This window comes from Rhincodon typus, chromosome 14 (assembly GCF_021869965.1).
Source record: "Rhincodon typus isolate 14 chromosome 14, sRhiTyp1.1, whole genome shotgun sequence".
In the NCBI taxonomy this organism is placed as follows: Eukaryota; Metazoa; Chordata; class Chondrichthyes; order Orectolobiformes; family Rhincodontidae; genus Rhincodon; species Rhincodon typus.
The window spans coordinates 54,830,864-54,846,630 of NC_063345.1; the positions used below are offsets into that span (position 1 = coordinate 54,830,864).

A 15,767-nucleotide genomic window follows, 5' to 3' on the forward strand; every position below is an offset into this window, starting at 1 on the left:
TAAAAGCTTTGGAACAGACTGGGAAAAATTAGTCATTGTTCTAGCTTTGGACAGACACAAGCATTGACCCAATAAAAAACATGAATGTTCCTAATTTTTCAATCTCTGACCAGGATTGCAATGAGTTCTTAAGCATAAGAGGTCCGCACTTGAGGTTTTGAAGGAAAGGACCACTTGGCCAAATACTAAAGGAAGGATCCCAAAAAATCTTATCGTCCCAGGAGTAACTGGAACATTGATGAGAAATCAAAGTGAATTCCAGAGTTCTGTGGCATACTTTGGTTTTAACCTAGAAGAAGAAGTCAGTGAACTCTCAAAACCTCATAAGAGAACTCTCAATGGGAATTGGGAAACGAAATGTGACTAGATTTATACTGAGTCTTGCCAAACTAAGTTAACCATGCATTCATTTTTTACCAAAAAGTTTGATTAAGATTTTGCTTAACAACATAAAATCTTGTGGCATAGGTCTTCAAGTTAATCACTGAGTAGTTAGTTTTCTCTTTGAAAGTTAATGGTCCTCATGAAGATTGTGGCAATGTATATAGACAGATGTCATTATCTTGGCTAGGCCAGTAACTATTTATTACTTCTGTTGGAATTCAGAAAACCCTGGTAATTAGCTACAAATTTAGCTGTTTCAAACAAAATAACGTAACCAAAATCAAAGAGCATGAATATTGTTAATTTATACACTGTCTTGAATGGCTGCTTTTGTTGAAGATATTAAAAGTCCATTATAAACTGAACGTTTGAGTGAAATTTCCTTCTGTACCAATTTGACTGAAATTTCCCAAAAATTCATATCAGATACTTGTCAGAAATTGGAAGATTAGCCACTTGATCTGTTTCAACGATCTGGATAGGGGTTGAGATTTGTAGGGCCTCCCATTTAATTCTGGTAAGGTTGCCCCTTCAAATCTGCTCCAGCTACACATTTGTGGGCTCCATTCAACACAGGCATTGCTGGCGTCTTAAGTTTAGCAGTGTCAAGGGAGAATTCTCTGGTTCTTTATCTCTGGAGTGTCACATGTAGGAAATTGCATGCTCTCTCTTCTGCTCACTTTTCCCTCAACTCGGCTATCCCAGAAGTGCAGTTCATTGAGTAGAGTCTTTGAGTTATCAACAGCATTTGAAGCTTTTGGCCAGAACACAGAATTTCAGCTGAATTCAACATGGAAGCATCGTACCCGACAGCTTGTGTTTTCTAAACTAAATTTCAAAAACAGGATCAAACAAGCAATCTACTCCTCTGCCACTCTCCTTGTTAAATTCTACTTTACTGATTGCTTACTATTGTTTATTTGTCAGGTAGCTTGGTCTTATGATAATTTACTTGACACATGTTGCCTTTCATTGGAATCATCTTCCAGAGAAATCTGTCCCATAAAGGGATATCATCCCAATGTAGAATCTAGGTTTTCCTTTAAAAGTGCATGGGCCATCACACACTCAAGTGTATGTACATGGATAAAAGTACTTGGTATGGATCTATTTGAAAAGATTATTTTAAATTTTCTGCATTTGCATTAAAATTAAACAGCAGTAACTTAAATAACGATGTAATGGGGCTGCTTTTCTGTTGTGACTACATTGAATTCTTGTTAGACCATTCAGTTTGTGCACTTTCTCAATGTTTCATAACGTTTTAATGTAAGATTACATTTTCAATTTGTATTTGAATAAAAATTTAATTCACCAAATGTTAATTAGCCTCATTACATTAAAATTACAGGTAATCCTGTATTTTCCAAATAGAAATATGTTAGAAAATTGCTATAATTACTTGCTTAAGTTTATGTGCATGAATTATTCACTGAAATTCAAATTCTGTATTGGCACAACTTCAAAAGCAATGCATAGTACATTTTTTGATTGTAGTTAAGATAACTTGTCGTTTATATGTAAGATATAGTGATTCAGCGATTACATTCTTGCTTGATTAGAAAACATTAAAAGTGAAAATACGTTATTTATTAATATTTTTACTGAATTTATCCTGTTGTTTTAAACTTTTAATAAAATATTCTCCTGTGTGTGCTGCTTTATTGATGTTGTTCTGCCTAACTCGTGTAAGTTGTATATAAATATTGATGAAGAATAAGACAGCAAGATGAAATATCCAGAAATAAATATTGATTTCATTTTTAGTGCAAGTATATGGTGTGTCCTGATTTTAAAAAAAAATAGTTATATGCCTGATTTGCAGGATAATAGTGGGGGTTCCTGGAGACAGGCTGGCAAGAAAGCTCCTGCCCCAGATCAGACTCCCACAGGCAGCATTGAGGGTGATGATGCTACCTGACCACAAGCTGCAGATAACCAATTATCATTGGCTGACTGAAAGCCTTTAAGCCTGTGACCGTTGATTTCACCAGCTGATTGGAAGCAACATCATGGTGGCAGAGTGAGTTAGCACTTAAGTCTGGATTGAGTGGCTCTCCCACCAGAATGTGGTGTGGCAGCCTTGTTTATTTTATTATTTAAGAAAACCTGAGAAGGCAGTTAGCTATTTCTTCAGTTCTGCAGAGTATTGTATTAATCCTTCTGCCCCAAGACACTATCAGCTGTCCTTAACTGAATGGTAAGCCTATCCTCTAGCCACCAGTTGGCTAATTTGGGAAAAAGTGCTGCTAAGTCAATGTGCACACACTGAAGTTCTAATCTCACTTAACTCTAACACTGGGTTTCCGAGAGGAAACCAGGGAAAATCCTAACTGTGTAAATAAGTTAACAACTTAACCGATGGAAGGAAGTGTGCTTTTTGTTGAAATTCTCAATGTAGCTGATATGATGAAACTTGGAAACAGTGCATGCTTTGCGAGGAGGAGGAATCAGAAGTCAGGACTAAAAAAATATGGCTTTCTGTTTAGTTGAAGTTTTGATTGGAGTAAGGTGCAGGACAACCTTGGTTGATGTAACTGAGGAGCAGATCAGAAAATGGACCCAAGTAGGATCAAATTCCTGCATTCAGCTGATAATACCTAGAATAACTGTTGACTTTAATGAAATTTGACCTCATGAAAGTTGAGAGTGAGAACAAGTTTGCCTTGAAAATGAATGGTGTCATTTGATAAAGACTGACCAGACGTGTTATTTGATAAAGAATGGAACCAGCAGACTATCTTTGTGAGGGGTGGAAGTTTTGGAGTGGGTTGAGGATCTAAAATTGACAAAACAGTGCATTGGAAGAAGTAGAATAATTGTCTCAAATGATAGTTGAGTATAAATCATGGCTGAATTTAAAAGTTAAGTTGATTTTTTTGCTGTTGAGTAAACTGCAGAAATAAGATTTTTATTTGCAATAAACTTGAATTTTAGAGATCTCTTCCACAAACAGCAGTGGATGCTGGATCAATTGTTAATTTTAAATCTGAAGTAGATGACTTCATTTTTTAAGCAAAGGAATTAAGGGATATGGGCCAAAGGCAGAGACGTGGAATTGGATGGCACAGTGGCTCAGTGGTTAGCACTGCTGCCTCACAGTGCCATCGACTCAGGAACAATTCTACCTCGGGTGACTGTCTGTGTGGAGTTTGCACATTCTCCCTGTGTCTATGTGGGTTTCCTCTAGATGCTCCGGTTTCCTCTGCAGTCCAAAAATGTTAGGTGGATTGGTCAGGCTGAAAATTGCCCTGTAATGTCCAAGGTCAGTGCAGATTCTTTCTGCACTGTAGGAATTGTCTGAATTAGGCCACAGCTCAGGCATAATTGCATTGAATGGTGGAACAGGCTCAAGGGATTGAATAACCTATATGCCTGTTCTTATGTTTCCAAGCAGAAAAGGAGACCATTCAGTACATTTTGGTTTAAGGTGGCTCTTTACACGAGCAGCCCAGATGGTTTCCCATCCCTTAATCCACATCTTATAGAATCCCTACAGTGTGGAAGCAGGCCATTTGGCCCATCGAGTCCACATTGACCCTCTGAAGAGCACCCACCCTATAATCCTGCATTTCCCATGGCTAATCCACCTAGCCTGCCCATTCCTGGACAATTTAGCATGGCAAGTCCACCTAACCTGCACATCTTTGGACTGTGGGAGGAAACCAGAGCACCTGGAGAAAACCCACACAGACATGCGGAGAATGTGCAAACTCTGCGTAGACAGTAGCCTGAGACTGGAATTGAACCCAGGCCCCTGGCACTGTGAGACACTTGTGCTAACCACTGAGCCACTGTGCTGCCCCATACGGAGAAATCTTTTCACAGAAGTGGTTAGGATCTGAAATATACTACTGCCTGATGGTGTTTTGAGGCAGATACCAAAGCTTTAAAAAACGAAATTAGATAATTATATAAACATAGATTCCCGAAGTATGGAAGCAGGCCATTTGGCCCATTGTTATTTGAAGAGAAATTTGCAGATCTATGGCAGAAATAAACACAGGAATGGGACTTGCTGAATAGCTCGTACAGAAAGTTGGAATGGAGTCAATGGGGAAAATGGCAACCTTATGCTTGAACTTGGGTGTAATTCTTTTCTATGATTCCGTGTGACTTATAATCCAGATGCTGATAATTGAATTGGAATTTATTATTAGTTAATTAGATACAGTTGATGGGCATGTGGTTTCATTAGTCTCTGTTTACATGCTACGTACTCATGTACAACAATTGTTTGGTAACAGTATTAAAGATAGTGCATTTTCCTTCTAGGTTACTAAATGGTGGTAAAGGTTAAGTAAATACATAAAAGAAATAGCTTCATTTGTATTATGTTCGTAATCTGTTTTCTGCTAATATTAATTCATTGGATGAAAGCATTGTTACCATGGTAATAATTGCAAATCAGCAATTTCTATTGGACAACGCTGCCGACGGTGTATGGATAATCCACTTGGGCCAGGTGCTGAACAACTCTGGCAACTCAGCAAGAATGACTATAAGCTGAAGGGAAAGAAATGCAAATTATACAAACATGGGATGACATTTTGTTTCAATTCATGTTGATATGTTTCAATTTTGGATGCTTGGCCACTTTCTGATATTAAAGCTATCAGAGGATGTGATTATGAGCAATTGTGATTTTTCTTTGGAAACATTCATTAACCTGAAATAAAATGGAGCAATTGTTCAGTATTTAGCAGTTAACATTAATGTCATTAAAACCTATGGATTAGGATTTATCAATGTTCTTTGAATTCATACAAATCATGGAAATCATAGAATCCCTACAGTATGGAAACATGTCCTTCGGCCCAACAAATCTACACTGACCCTCGGATCATCCTACCCTGACCCATTCCCCTATAATTCACCTAATCTACATATCCCTGAACACTATGGATAATTTAGCATGGCCAATCCACCTATCCTGCACATCTTTGGACTGTGGAAGGAAACCGGAGCACCCGGAGGAAACCCATGCAGACACGGGGAGAATGTACAAAATCCACACAGACCGTTGCCCAAGGGTGGAACCCGGGTTCCTGGCGCTGTGATGCAGCAGTGCTAACCACTGAGCCATCTTGCCGCCCCTTGTTTATTAATGGAAACCTGATTTGAGATGTTGACTAAAACATAACTTCAAAGATCTTGAGTGATACAAATAGTCAAACTCCTGAGAAGTGTTTACCTGGAATATCTGCAGGAGTTTTTGACCTGCCACCATAACTTTAATGGAAAAAGAGAGGAATTCTGGTTCAAACAATAGAATAGTGTTTAGTCCATTTATTGAGCATTGCCACCGATTTTCTGCTGAAGTAATGGAGTGAAGTTGAAGGGAACCTGTGGAAACGTTTCTTAAGAATATCTACCCAGTTTGTTTTAAAGAAAGCTTTATGTCTGAAACTTCAGTTATAGTTCCTTCTGTTTTCGTAAAGAATGACTTTTGAGATTTTCAGTAAATACAGCTATTAAATGCACTGCTCATTGTGGAGTTTATGGAGTGGATTATTGTACAAATGCTTTTTGTTAGGCAATTCATAGTGATGGAGAAAAAAAAATCTCGAGTGATTGCTAAAGCTTTCCGGCTCAGAATGGTATGGTCAAGCGATGTTGGAATTTACTTGAGCAGTGATATTACACTTTCATTTAATGTTAGAGCTTCTTTTCATATTCTGATTCTACTATGCAGTGCAGTAGATGGCAGTGTTTATTATCAGGCGTGTGTGAGGAATCTATCGTTTTAAGTTTTGGACTTGGTTCACAAACTCTGAATGACAGAGGTAATGACCTGATGATAGTGTTCAAATGAACAATCTTGCTTGCATGGTCACATAGCAGCAAACTAATGGCAAAATTTGTATGAAACAAATGGAATGCTTTTCCACTTTGGGCATAAAACCATCTGTTAATGTCCACCTTACTGTTTAACAGAACATTTGCAAAATTCCTATTTACGATTCGCTGAATAAGACCTGCTAAAGTAAAAGTGAAATCTGTTCCATTTCCACATTTTAAGGGAAGTAATCCATCAGAACCTGACTATACTATTTTTCATTTTATTAACAGTCTGGCAAAGTCATACTCACTGAATCACTCCTTCCAGCCAGTGTCCTAGACTCCTCCATTATCATGCCTGAGGATGTTCAGACAAAGGAAGCTGCATGCTATAGAATTAAGGAATCCAAGAATTGATGGATCAGATGAATTAGGATTAGTGTAGAAAGGTCAGCTCAGACTTGGTCCAAAAGGCTGCTTCTGTGCTGTATGACTGTGCAGTCTAGCCACATTATCTTGTCAATGATAGTAGGTGAGCCACAAACAAATTGGATAAGGACAATGTCACAGCTGCACGAAGAGAACACACCTTGGAAGACTCATTCAACAAGGCCATTGGCTTGAACTCCGGAATAAGAAAGGTGTAGTTGCCATGTTGGGGTTATATTATTGGCCTCCCAATAGCAAGCAGTAGATAGAGGAACAGAGATGTAAGCAGATCGGGGAAAGATGTAAAAACAACAGGATTGTTGTAGTGAGTAATTTTAACTTATCTAATTTTGACTGGGACTCCCTTAGTGCCATGGACTTAGGTCAGAATTTGTTACATGCATTCATGAGGTTTCATGAAACAATGTGTAGGTCGTCCAACCAGGGAAGGGCTGGACTAGACCTTGCTTTAGGGAATGAGCCTGGCTAGGTGATTGAAGTTTCAGTGGAGAGCATTTTGGAAACGATGATCATAATTCTGTAAGTTTGAAAATTGATTTAGATGAGGTTGAAAGTGCAAAGTTGTGGGAAGGCTAATTACAATAGTTTTAGGCAGGAACTGGAGAAATGATATTGAGAATGACTGGTTGAGGGTAAAGCCATATCTGACGTGTGTGTCTATTAGAAGCCCGGCTGATCAGAGTTCAGGATCAGCATGTTTCGTGAGGTTGAAAGATAAGGACAGCAAAATTTTTATGGATTCTGGATGGCAAGAGATAATGTTTAGTCAAAAAGAAAAGGGAAAGATATGTAAGGTTTAGGAAATGATCAGATGAGGTCCTTGAGGCCTATGAAGAATACAGGAAAGAACAAGGAATTAGGACAGTTCAAAGAGGCCATGAAATATCCTTTGCAAGTATAATTAAGGAGAATCCCACTGCATTTTATAGGTATGTTAGGAACAAGAGGACAGCTAGAGAAAGGGTAGGTCCACTCGGGGACAATGAAGGGAATTTGTGGTGGAGCCAGAGGAAATGGGTGAATTCCTTAATAACTCCTTCACATTGGTATTCAGCACAAAGGATAAGGAGTTGGATGATTTTATGATGAGGGAAGGATATGTTGATATTCCAGGGCATCTCAATATTAAAGAGGAAGAGGTGTTGAGCATCTTGAAAAACAGTAATATAGGTATATTTCCAGGGCTTCATGGGACCTATTCCAGGATACCGAAGGAGGCAAGGAAGGAGAATGCTGGGGTATTGACAGAAGTCTTTGTATCCTCTTAAGTCGCAGGCAAGGTCCAGAAGACTAGAGAATGGTCTATGCTATTGTTTTGTTTTAGAAGGTCAGCAGGGGCAATCCAAGAAATGAGAGGCCAGTGAGCCTGACATCAGTGGTAGAGAAAATATTAGAAAAGGTTCTTTGGAACAGGATTTACTCTCATTTGAAAATAGAATGAATTAATTAGGGGTACTCAGCATGGCTTTGTGCACGGGAGGTCTTGTCTCTCAAATTTGATTGAGTTTGTTTGAGGAAGAGATAAAGATTATTGAGAGTTAGGCAGTAGATGTTGTCTGCATGGACTTTATGAAAGCACTTAACAGGTTCTGTCATGGTAATCTGGTCCAGAAGATTAAGTCACATGGGATCCATGGTGAGTTGGTAAATTAGATTCAAAATTGGCTTGTCATAGATGGGCAGAGGATCGTTGTGGAGGGGTGTTTTGCTGATTGGATGTCTGTGATCAGTGGTGTTGTACATGGATCAGCTCTGGGACCTCTTTGTAATACACGAATAATTTGGATGAAAATTTAGGTGGTCTGATCAGTAAGTTTGCAGATGACATGAAAATTGGAATTGTGGATTGTGAGAAAGGTCAGTTGAAAAGTTGGGCAGAGAAATGGCAGATGGCGTTTAATTGGACAAATGTGAGATAATGCATTTTTGGAGGTCAAATCCAAAAGAAAAGTATACAGTGAATTGCAGGACCCTTAGGATCATTGATATACAGAGACATCTTGGGGAGCAAGTCCACACCTCCCTGAAAGTGGCAGCATAAGTGGATAAGGTGGTAAAGATGAAGTACGGCATGCTTGCCTTCATTGGTCGGGGCATGGAGTACAAGAGTTAGTCAGTCATGATGCAGCTATATAAACCTTTAATTAGGTCACATTTGGAGCATTGTATACGGATATGGACATCAAACAACAGAAAATATGTGGAGTTTTTGGAGACAGTGCAAAAAAGGTTTTTCAGGATATTGCTGAATTGGAGTGTAATAAGTTGGACAAACTTGGATTGTTTTTTGCGAGAGCATCAGTGGCTGAGGAACATCCTGATCAAAGTATTTAGAATTATGAAAGGCATGGATAGGGTGGATAGTCGGCCTCTTTTTCCCAGGATAGAAATATCAAATATCAGGGATCACAGGTTTAAGGTGAAGGGAGGAGTTTAAAGTAGATGTGCGAGTAAAGTTCTTCTCACAGAGGGTGGTAAGTGCCTGGAACACACCGATAGGAAGGTGCTAGGAGCAGGTAGAATATTTTAAGAGGCGTTTAGTCAGACATGAACAGCAGGGAATAGAAGGATATAAACCAGGTTTAGTTTAGAATGACATCATGGTCGCCACAGGCATGATGGGTGACAGGGCAGTTACTGAACATACCTAATGGTGTCAGAGCCCAGGATGTCAAAAGATAAGGTTCAAGCACTCTAGGCTAGGGCAACTGTCTCCAGCTAGAAATATTGAAATAGGGGCAGTCCTTCTGGCTTCATTATGCCAAGTTGGAAGCCCCACCCCATCCCCCTTTTTTTTTATGGCTTTCACAGTTTGAACTAGAAGATAAATACAAGTTAACTTTGAAGTGTTATCACTTCCTATCTTTTTCACTTACATTTACATTCATGTTATTACCAAATTCTCTCTGGAGTTTCCATTAATTGAGTGTTTAATACTATAATTCCTAAACCTGAAAGTTATAAAGGGGTGGCACGGTGGCTCAGTGGTTAGCACTGCTGTCTCACAGCGCCAGGGATCTGGGTTCAATTCTAATGTCAGGTGATTGTCTGTGTGGAGTTTGCACATTCTCCCTGTGCCTGTGTGGGTTTCCTCCGGTTTTCTCCCACAGTCCAAAGATATGCAGGTGGGTGGATTGGCCATGTTAAATTGCCAGTAGTGTCCAGGGATGTGAAGGATAGATGGATTAGCCACAGGAAATGCAGGGTTACAGGGATGGGGATAGGGATGGGTCGGGGAGGTATGCTCTTTGGAGGTTCTGTATGGACTCGATGAGCTGAAATCCTGCTTTCTCACTGCAGCGGTTCTATACTTCATAAAGTTTCAACCATGGAATAGATTTTTGTAGCAGTAGAATCTGATTTTTGATGCTGATTGAGGAATCATTGTAGGACACCAGTGATCTTAATTTGAGTAGTGCCATGCAAATTTCTTGCCCAATCACACCTGATTAAATGGTCATTCCTCATACTAGAATTAAGTGTCAACAGATTATGTGTTTGGGTCTTGAGAGTTGTCATCTATATAAGACACAAGCTCATAGTGCATCCCATGTTTTAAAAAAATGCTAACAATAGAAAATCGAACATTTTATCAATTATTTTAAAAGAAGAGACTTGTATTGACCTTCATGCCTGGAGATGTATACACACCTGCACTACTGCAATATGCTTAATCTATAAGCAACCTTAATAATTATTACTTGTGGATTGTATTAAACAAAATAATAAAATATTCCAAACAAAATATGGATATTTAAATAAAATATATTTTATTCTGTTGAAAGGAATATCTCCTCTGTCACTCAATTAACAAAAATCTTTGAGAAGAAACCTTCAAGAATAGGTCACAATGATAGCTGCTCAACTTCATGCATAATTCCTTCAGTTGGTGGGTCAGACAGATGGCCCCAAAACTCCTTTGTGACTCTCAGTGGCATTTCCACTCTGTACTTCTGCCAAGAATTACTGAATGGAAGGGCCAACCAAATGGAAAGTCATTTTATTTTCACTTTGAAGAGTTGTCACAAGATACGTTTTCAATTCTAATGCACAGGGTTCAATATGGATTTCATCTTGGCTTCTTTACTCCACCCCGTGTCTTCCCCTTGTTGTCCATCTTCCACCCACCCCATGCCCCCTCCCCCCTCCCGAAAAAAGTCACTGCTTTTGTACCAGCTAGGTTGTTTTTTGCATATTATTATAAAGCAAAAGCAGCATAAGGTTTCAGTGGCACTAAGAAATAATGCTTTATGGTAAATTTAGGTTTGATAAATTCCTAAAGTAATCATAATCAGAAAGGCTTAAAAAGAGCATGCTATTTTCCTTGGGTACATTACTCACTTTGAGTGGAGGACCGAATATTTGAAATACTCGGCTATCGCTGTCTCTAGATATTTTCTCCATATTATTGAGGATTCCATATGGGTAAGTCATTCTTTTGTACGAGTGATGTAGAGAAGCAAAAGCATTTATAGTTGCAGAATCACTAAAGGATGAAAGCGATCTATTCTGTTCTAGAGAGCTACAATTCAAAAAACAGAGAAGTTATTACACTTGTTTGGAATTGTGGTTAGACCACTATTGGAATACTGTGAACACTTTTGCTCTGTGATGTAGTCATTAACACATGAGGGCAGGGCTGAACAAACTTTTTCTCCTGTGATCATCTCATTTTAATGCCTCAGTCTTTGTGTGAACCCAAAGCAAAAATTGGTACTTGCTTAGATTTGATTGGTGGGGAGTGGCAGCATTGATTGGAGAGGGAGATGGGGTCAGGTGGTGGAGTTGTTTAAATCTGGTGTAAAAATTGTACCTCAACCTTTTTACAGGCTGCATTCGTACCAGAGAAAAGGCACAGTGCCCAGTGACTGAAAATAAATGCAAACACTGAAAGGGACCTCATAACTTCCAAAATTCAAACCAGCATCCATTGCTGCCTCAGAACAATCTCATTTCACAGTTTGGGAAATCTTCCATGAGAGAATATGCCAAAATATCTTCAAGAGTCATATTTGAGCTGGAATATTATGTTGATCAGGAAAGATTGAACTGATGGGGCTCTTTTCTCTGGCAAGAGAAGGCTGAGGGGTGAATTGATAAAAGTCTCTAAGATGAAAGGTAAACTCACCACTGTCCTAGAGGACCTTAGGGTTGCTCTGTCGTTAGAGAGACAAATTGGTGGTGAGTTTCACCTGGTTTGTGAAGGTAGATGTCAATAAGACCTTCCCACATTTGAACCGAGACCAAAACAAAGGGTCATAAACGTAGATGATGAGTAATAATTCAAATAGAGTGTGCATGAAACAAAAATCCTTTACCCAGAGAGTAGATAGAATATAGCTGTTGTAATCACAAGGAATTGTTGAGATGAGTAGCACAGCCACATTAAGGAAAAGTGGCATAAACAGACAAGGCAGAAAGAAATTGGATATGTTGAAAGGTTTTAAAAAAGGAATGGGAAGTCCCTCTTGGATAGCATTAACGTTGGCTTGGACCGATTGGACTAAAAGACCTGATTGTGTGATTCAGTATAATTCAGATTGGTGTGATAGCTGACGGGATAGAAATCCCTGTTTTTTGAAACTGATTGAAGGGGGCCTCTGATTTACAAACGACTGACATACAAACGTGCAAATCTATGAATGTGATCCTATGCAAGGATATAATTGTAGATTTCTGGCTTATGAGCATTTCCTTTACTACTGACAGCTGTTTTATATTGTCCTGTATTGTGTTTCGACTTGCGTACAAATTGACTTGCAAATGGAGCAATCTGGAGACTGCTTACAGTTCAAGGCATCTCATCACAGCCACATAAGCACACAACCTGTAACATAGATTTATGATTGATTAACTTTGTAAGTAATAACTACAATAAGTATTTTGAAAATAACTTTTGCTTTCATTAATTAAATTTATATTGCAGCACTGCATTCCATTTAAAATGATCCCATTATAGATGTCATTTAGGAAATTACTCGTAAATTTAAACATTTTGTTTACACATTTTTATTTGAAACTAACTTTGTTCAACAATAATCTCTCATTATTGAAATTATTCCAAGATTTCATTATTAATGTCTGTTGATATCATGAATTCATACATTGGATTTATCTTTGAAAAAAGTGCAATAATTTAACACTTGAGCTGCCAGATTCCATAAATATTATGGAAGTAATTGAACAACTGTGGTTCTGAAGTACAGCCTACAAAATTGACTGATTATAAACTTTTATATGTGGATCATTGGAGTCTGGAACAATTAGGTAATCACCAATTATTTAATGAGTAACTGTTTCTTTCTTGATGCAGGGTGGGCTAAGGAACAGCAAGCATGAAAGTACTCTCTCATCCCAAGAATATGTTCATGAGTTACGTTCTGGAATTACTGATGATAAACTTCTTAACTGCTTAGAATCACTGAGAGTTTCTTTGACCAGCAATCCTGTTAGGTAAGTGAAGCTTTAGTATGGAAATCAAATTTTTTAAGTCAACTTACCGACCACATTACTCTGCACAGAGGTTCTGCAAGATTGAAGTAAGAGAAAGCAGAAAGAACTTGCGTCAGTCTGACAACATGGATGGTTAAAAAATTGTCAGCTGATTGTAGGTTTAAATGTCAGAGCTGTGTGCTGATCAAGCTTGTCCACCATTGTTTTCATGATGTAGACTTTGGATAACATTGTGGAAAGACCTCTGGCTCAGACTTCTTTCTGACTAAAGAGCTTCTTTTGAAGGACTCTGATAAGCAGATTTAAATAGAAAAATGAGAATAACTAAAAGTAGTACATTAGCATGCTCAGAAAAAGCGAAGCTACCTTTGTTAAGCTGTATGTTCTTTCAGTATTAAATAGCTATAACAATAACTGGCAGTTGTATCTTTAACTTAAATCAACTTAATTAACTTGAAGAGTGATGTACTTTACATAATTTATGATAGATGAGAAGGGCTGAACTGGCTCCCCTCTTTTCAGTGATGACCAGAGAGGTTTAAATTATCCTTGTCTTTCTCCAGTTAAAATGTAGTGAACTTTTTTTTTATTGTAGAATAACAGAGCCAATCATAAGTTTTTTTTTGAGTGAGAGGAATAGCAATTGTATTACCTGCTAACCCTGTGAAAAATAATAAAGCTATGACATCAAGTGCGAAGTTAAGGGGGATAGTGTTGAGTACAAAATGATGATGAAGGATAAGTTCTCTGCATGTCCTTGAGACCTAACATTTTATCCTGAGACCACGATAGCCTCAGTTGGTTTCTTGGACAGATAGCAGTAGTGAATATTTTCTTGAGACTTATATTTTAAGTATTTTCCTGATCTTTCATCCTTTCAGTGTTGTCACCCGCCAGTTTCTTCTTGAGAGACAGGGAGAAAGCCTTCCACACCCTGTGTTCAGTTCTGAAATCCAGAATTCAATTCCTCTTCTCTGCCAAAAGAAGGCCCTTTGAATGGCAGCTTGGTTGTATACATCAGCTGAGTTCATTGGGTCCAGGCTTAATAATCATGAGTGATGAAACATCTCCAATGTATGAAGATTCTCCAAATGTTGTGAATGAAATAGGACATGAGGACATTTTCACACTTCCAATTGAGGGGCTAACTGGTTTCATTGCCCTTGTTTAATCCATGTTGGTTTCATGAAATTTAGTTGACTTGTGTTAGCCAGCTGATGCCTATGGCCTTTGTATGTCAGTTTATTTGGCCCATTAAAGTACCAAGTTATAGATTTGTTGATGGAATTCAAAGATCGATATTCCAAATTTTATATAATGTTGACCATAAACAGATGAATACAAATTGAGGAATGAATTTTGAGCAGTTGAATGGTTGGTTTTTCACCCTGGAAATGCATTGACATGGTAAATTCATCAGAAAAGCCTGTAATGATGGAAGGAATATAGATGATGTACAAAGAAGTGAAGATATGCAAATATAAACAACTACCGTAATGTAGAGATAGCAAGAACTGTTGATGCTGGTGTGAGAGACAACACAGTGTGGAGCTGGAGGAACACAGCAGGCCAGGCAGTATCAAAGGAGCAGGAAAGTTGACATTTCAGCTTGGGACCCTCCTTCAGAAAAAGAGTCTTCTGAAGAAGGGCCCCGACCTGAAATGTCAACTTTCCTGCTCCTCTGAAACTACCACAATGTAGTTTGGATTCTGTCCCTACTCTGAAAAAGCGATTTAAATTATTTGCAGTGAGAAAGAAGTTAAAAGGCCTCACCTGAAGGTGCTTGACATGGAACAGAAAAGTAAAATGGAACAGAAATGGAAACAAATAACTATCAAACTGGTTTCAAAGACAAACTAGTACAGAGGAGGAGACTGGTAAGTTTTGGAGATTAGCTGCTGCCCATGAAGGGCCAGAGGCATATCTTGCCATTTGAGAGAGATAATTGGTTATATAGCTCAAGAGCTTAAGGAGCACCACTCCAAGCCAAATGTGGGGCCAGGCAAAGAGACAGGCCGACAAGAATTATTGCAGCTGCCAGCAGGATCAAACCAGTTAACGTCGTGCGAAACCACACTCTAGTCATTTCGCCAATTGACTCCTGAGACCACTGTATTGTGAATTTGTATCTACGATCCAATTTTGTGTTTCCAAGCAAAGAAGCTACATCTGTGGTTAGATAAGGGTAACGTACATTTTAAGTGCATAATGAAATATTGTAGTTAATTCAGTCTTTGAGTTAGTGGTCAGAATGATAAAACGAGTCTTGGGTTAGACATTTCCAGGTTTCACTTAATTTGAGCTTTGTGTATTGTTGGTAGTGATTTCACCAAGTGGAACCAATGAGCAGAACATGTAGAAAAGTGTGTTTGGCGTGTGGAGTGGTGTCTGGGATTTGCATCTTTATACTAATTTGAAGTAAAGTTATTGAGCAAATTTAAAAGGAACATGCAAATGTTAAGCAAGTAAGAAGATCGTACAGGGTAGGTTTGAATGGATACAATGCTTAACAATATGGAGAGCATTGCTGCAATATATTGAGGCATTCAATTGTGCAAATTTCCACCGAATTGAATGAAAGATTACAGTGAAGTCCCTCTTGCCCAGTACCCTGTAATTCAGAATTCTCATGTACTCAACAATCGATGAGGGTAGGTTTCCTCACATTGGGGCTGATAATTTTATTGCCTCTATCGCAC

At 38.5% G+C, this 15,767-nt stretch overlaps 1 protein-coding gene across 2 annotated transcripts in view; it reads left to right on the forward strand.

Annotated features, from left to right (window-relative positions):
- The window catches only part of LOC109914929 (protein diaphanous homolog 2-like), a 395,717-nt gene that overhangs the window by 207,199 nt on the left and 172,751 nt on the right, over positions 1-15,767 (forward strand). For both annotated transcript variants that reach the window (XM_048605014.1, XM_048605013.1), the window contains exon 6: positions 12,929-13,068. In XM_048605014.1, the coding sequence (XP_048460971.1) occupies positions 12,929-13,068 (140 nt within the window). The remainder of the gene's footprint in view (positions 1-12,928; positions 13,069-15,767) is intronic.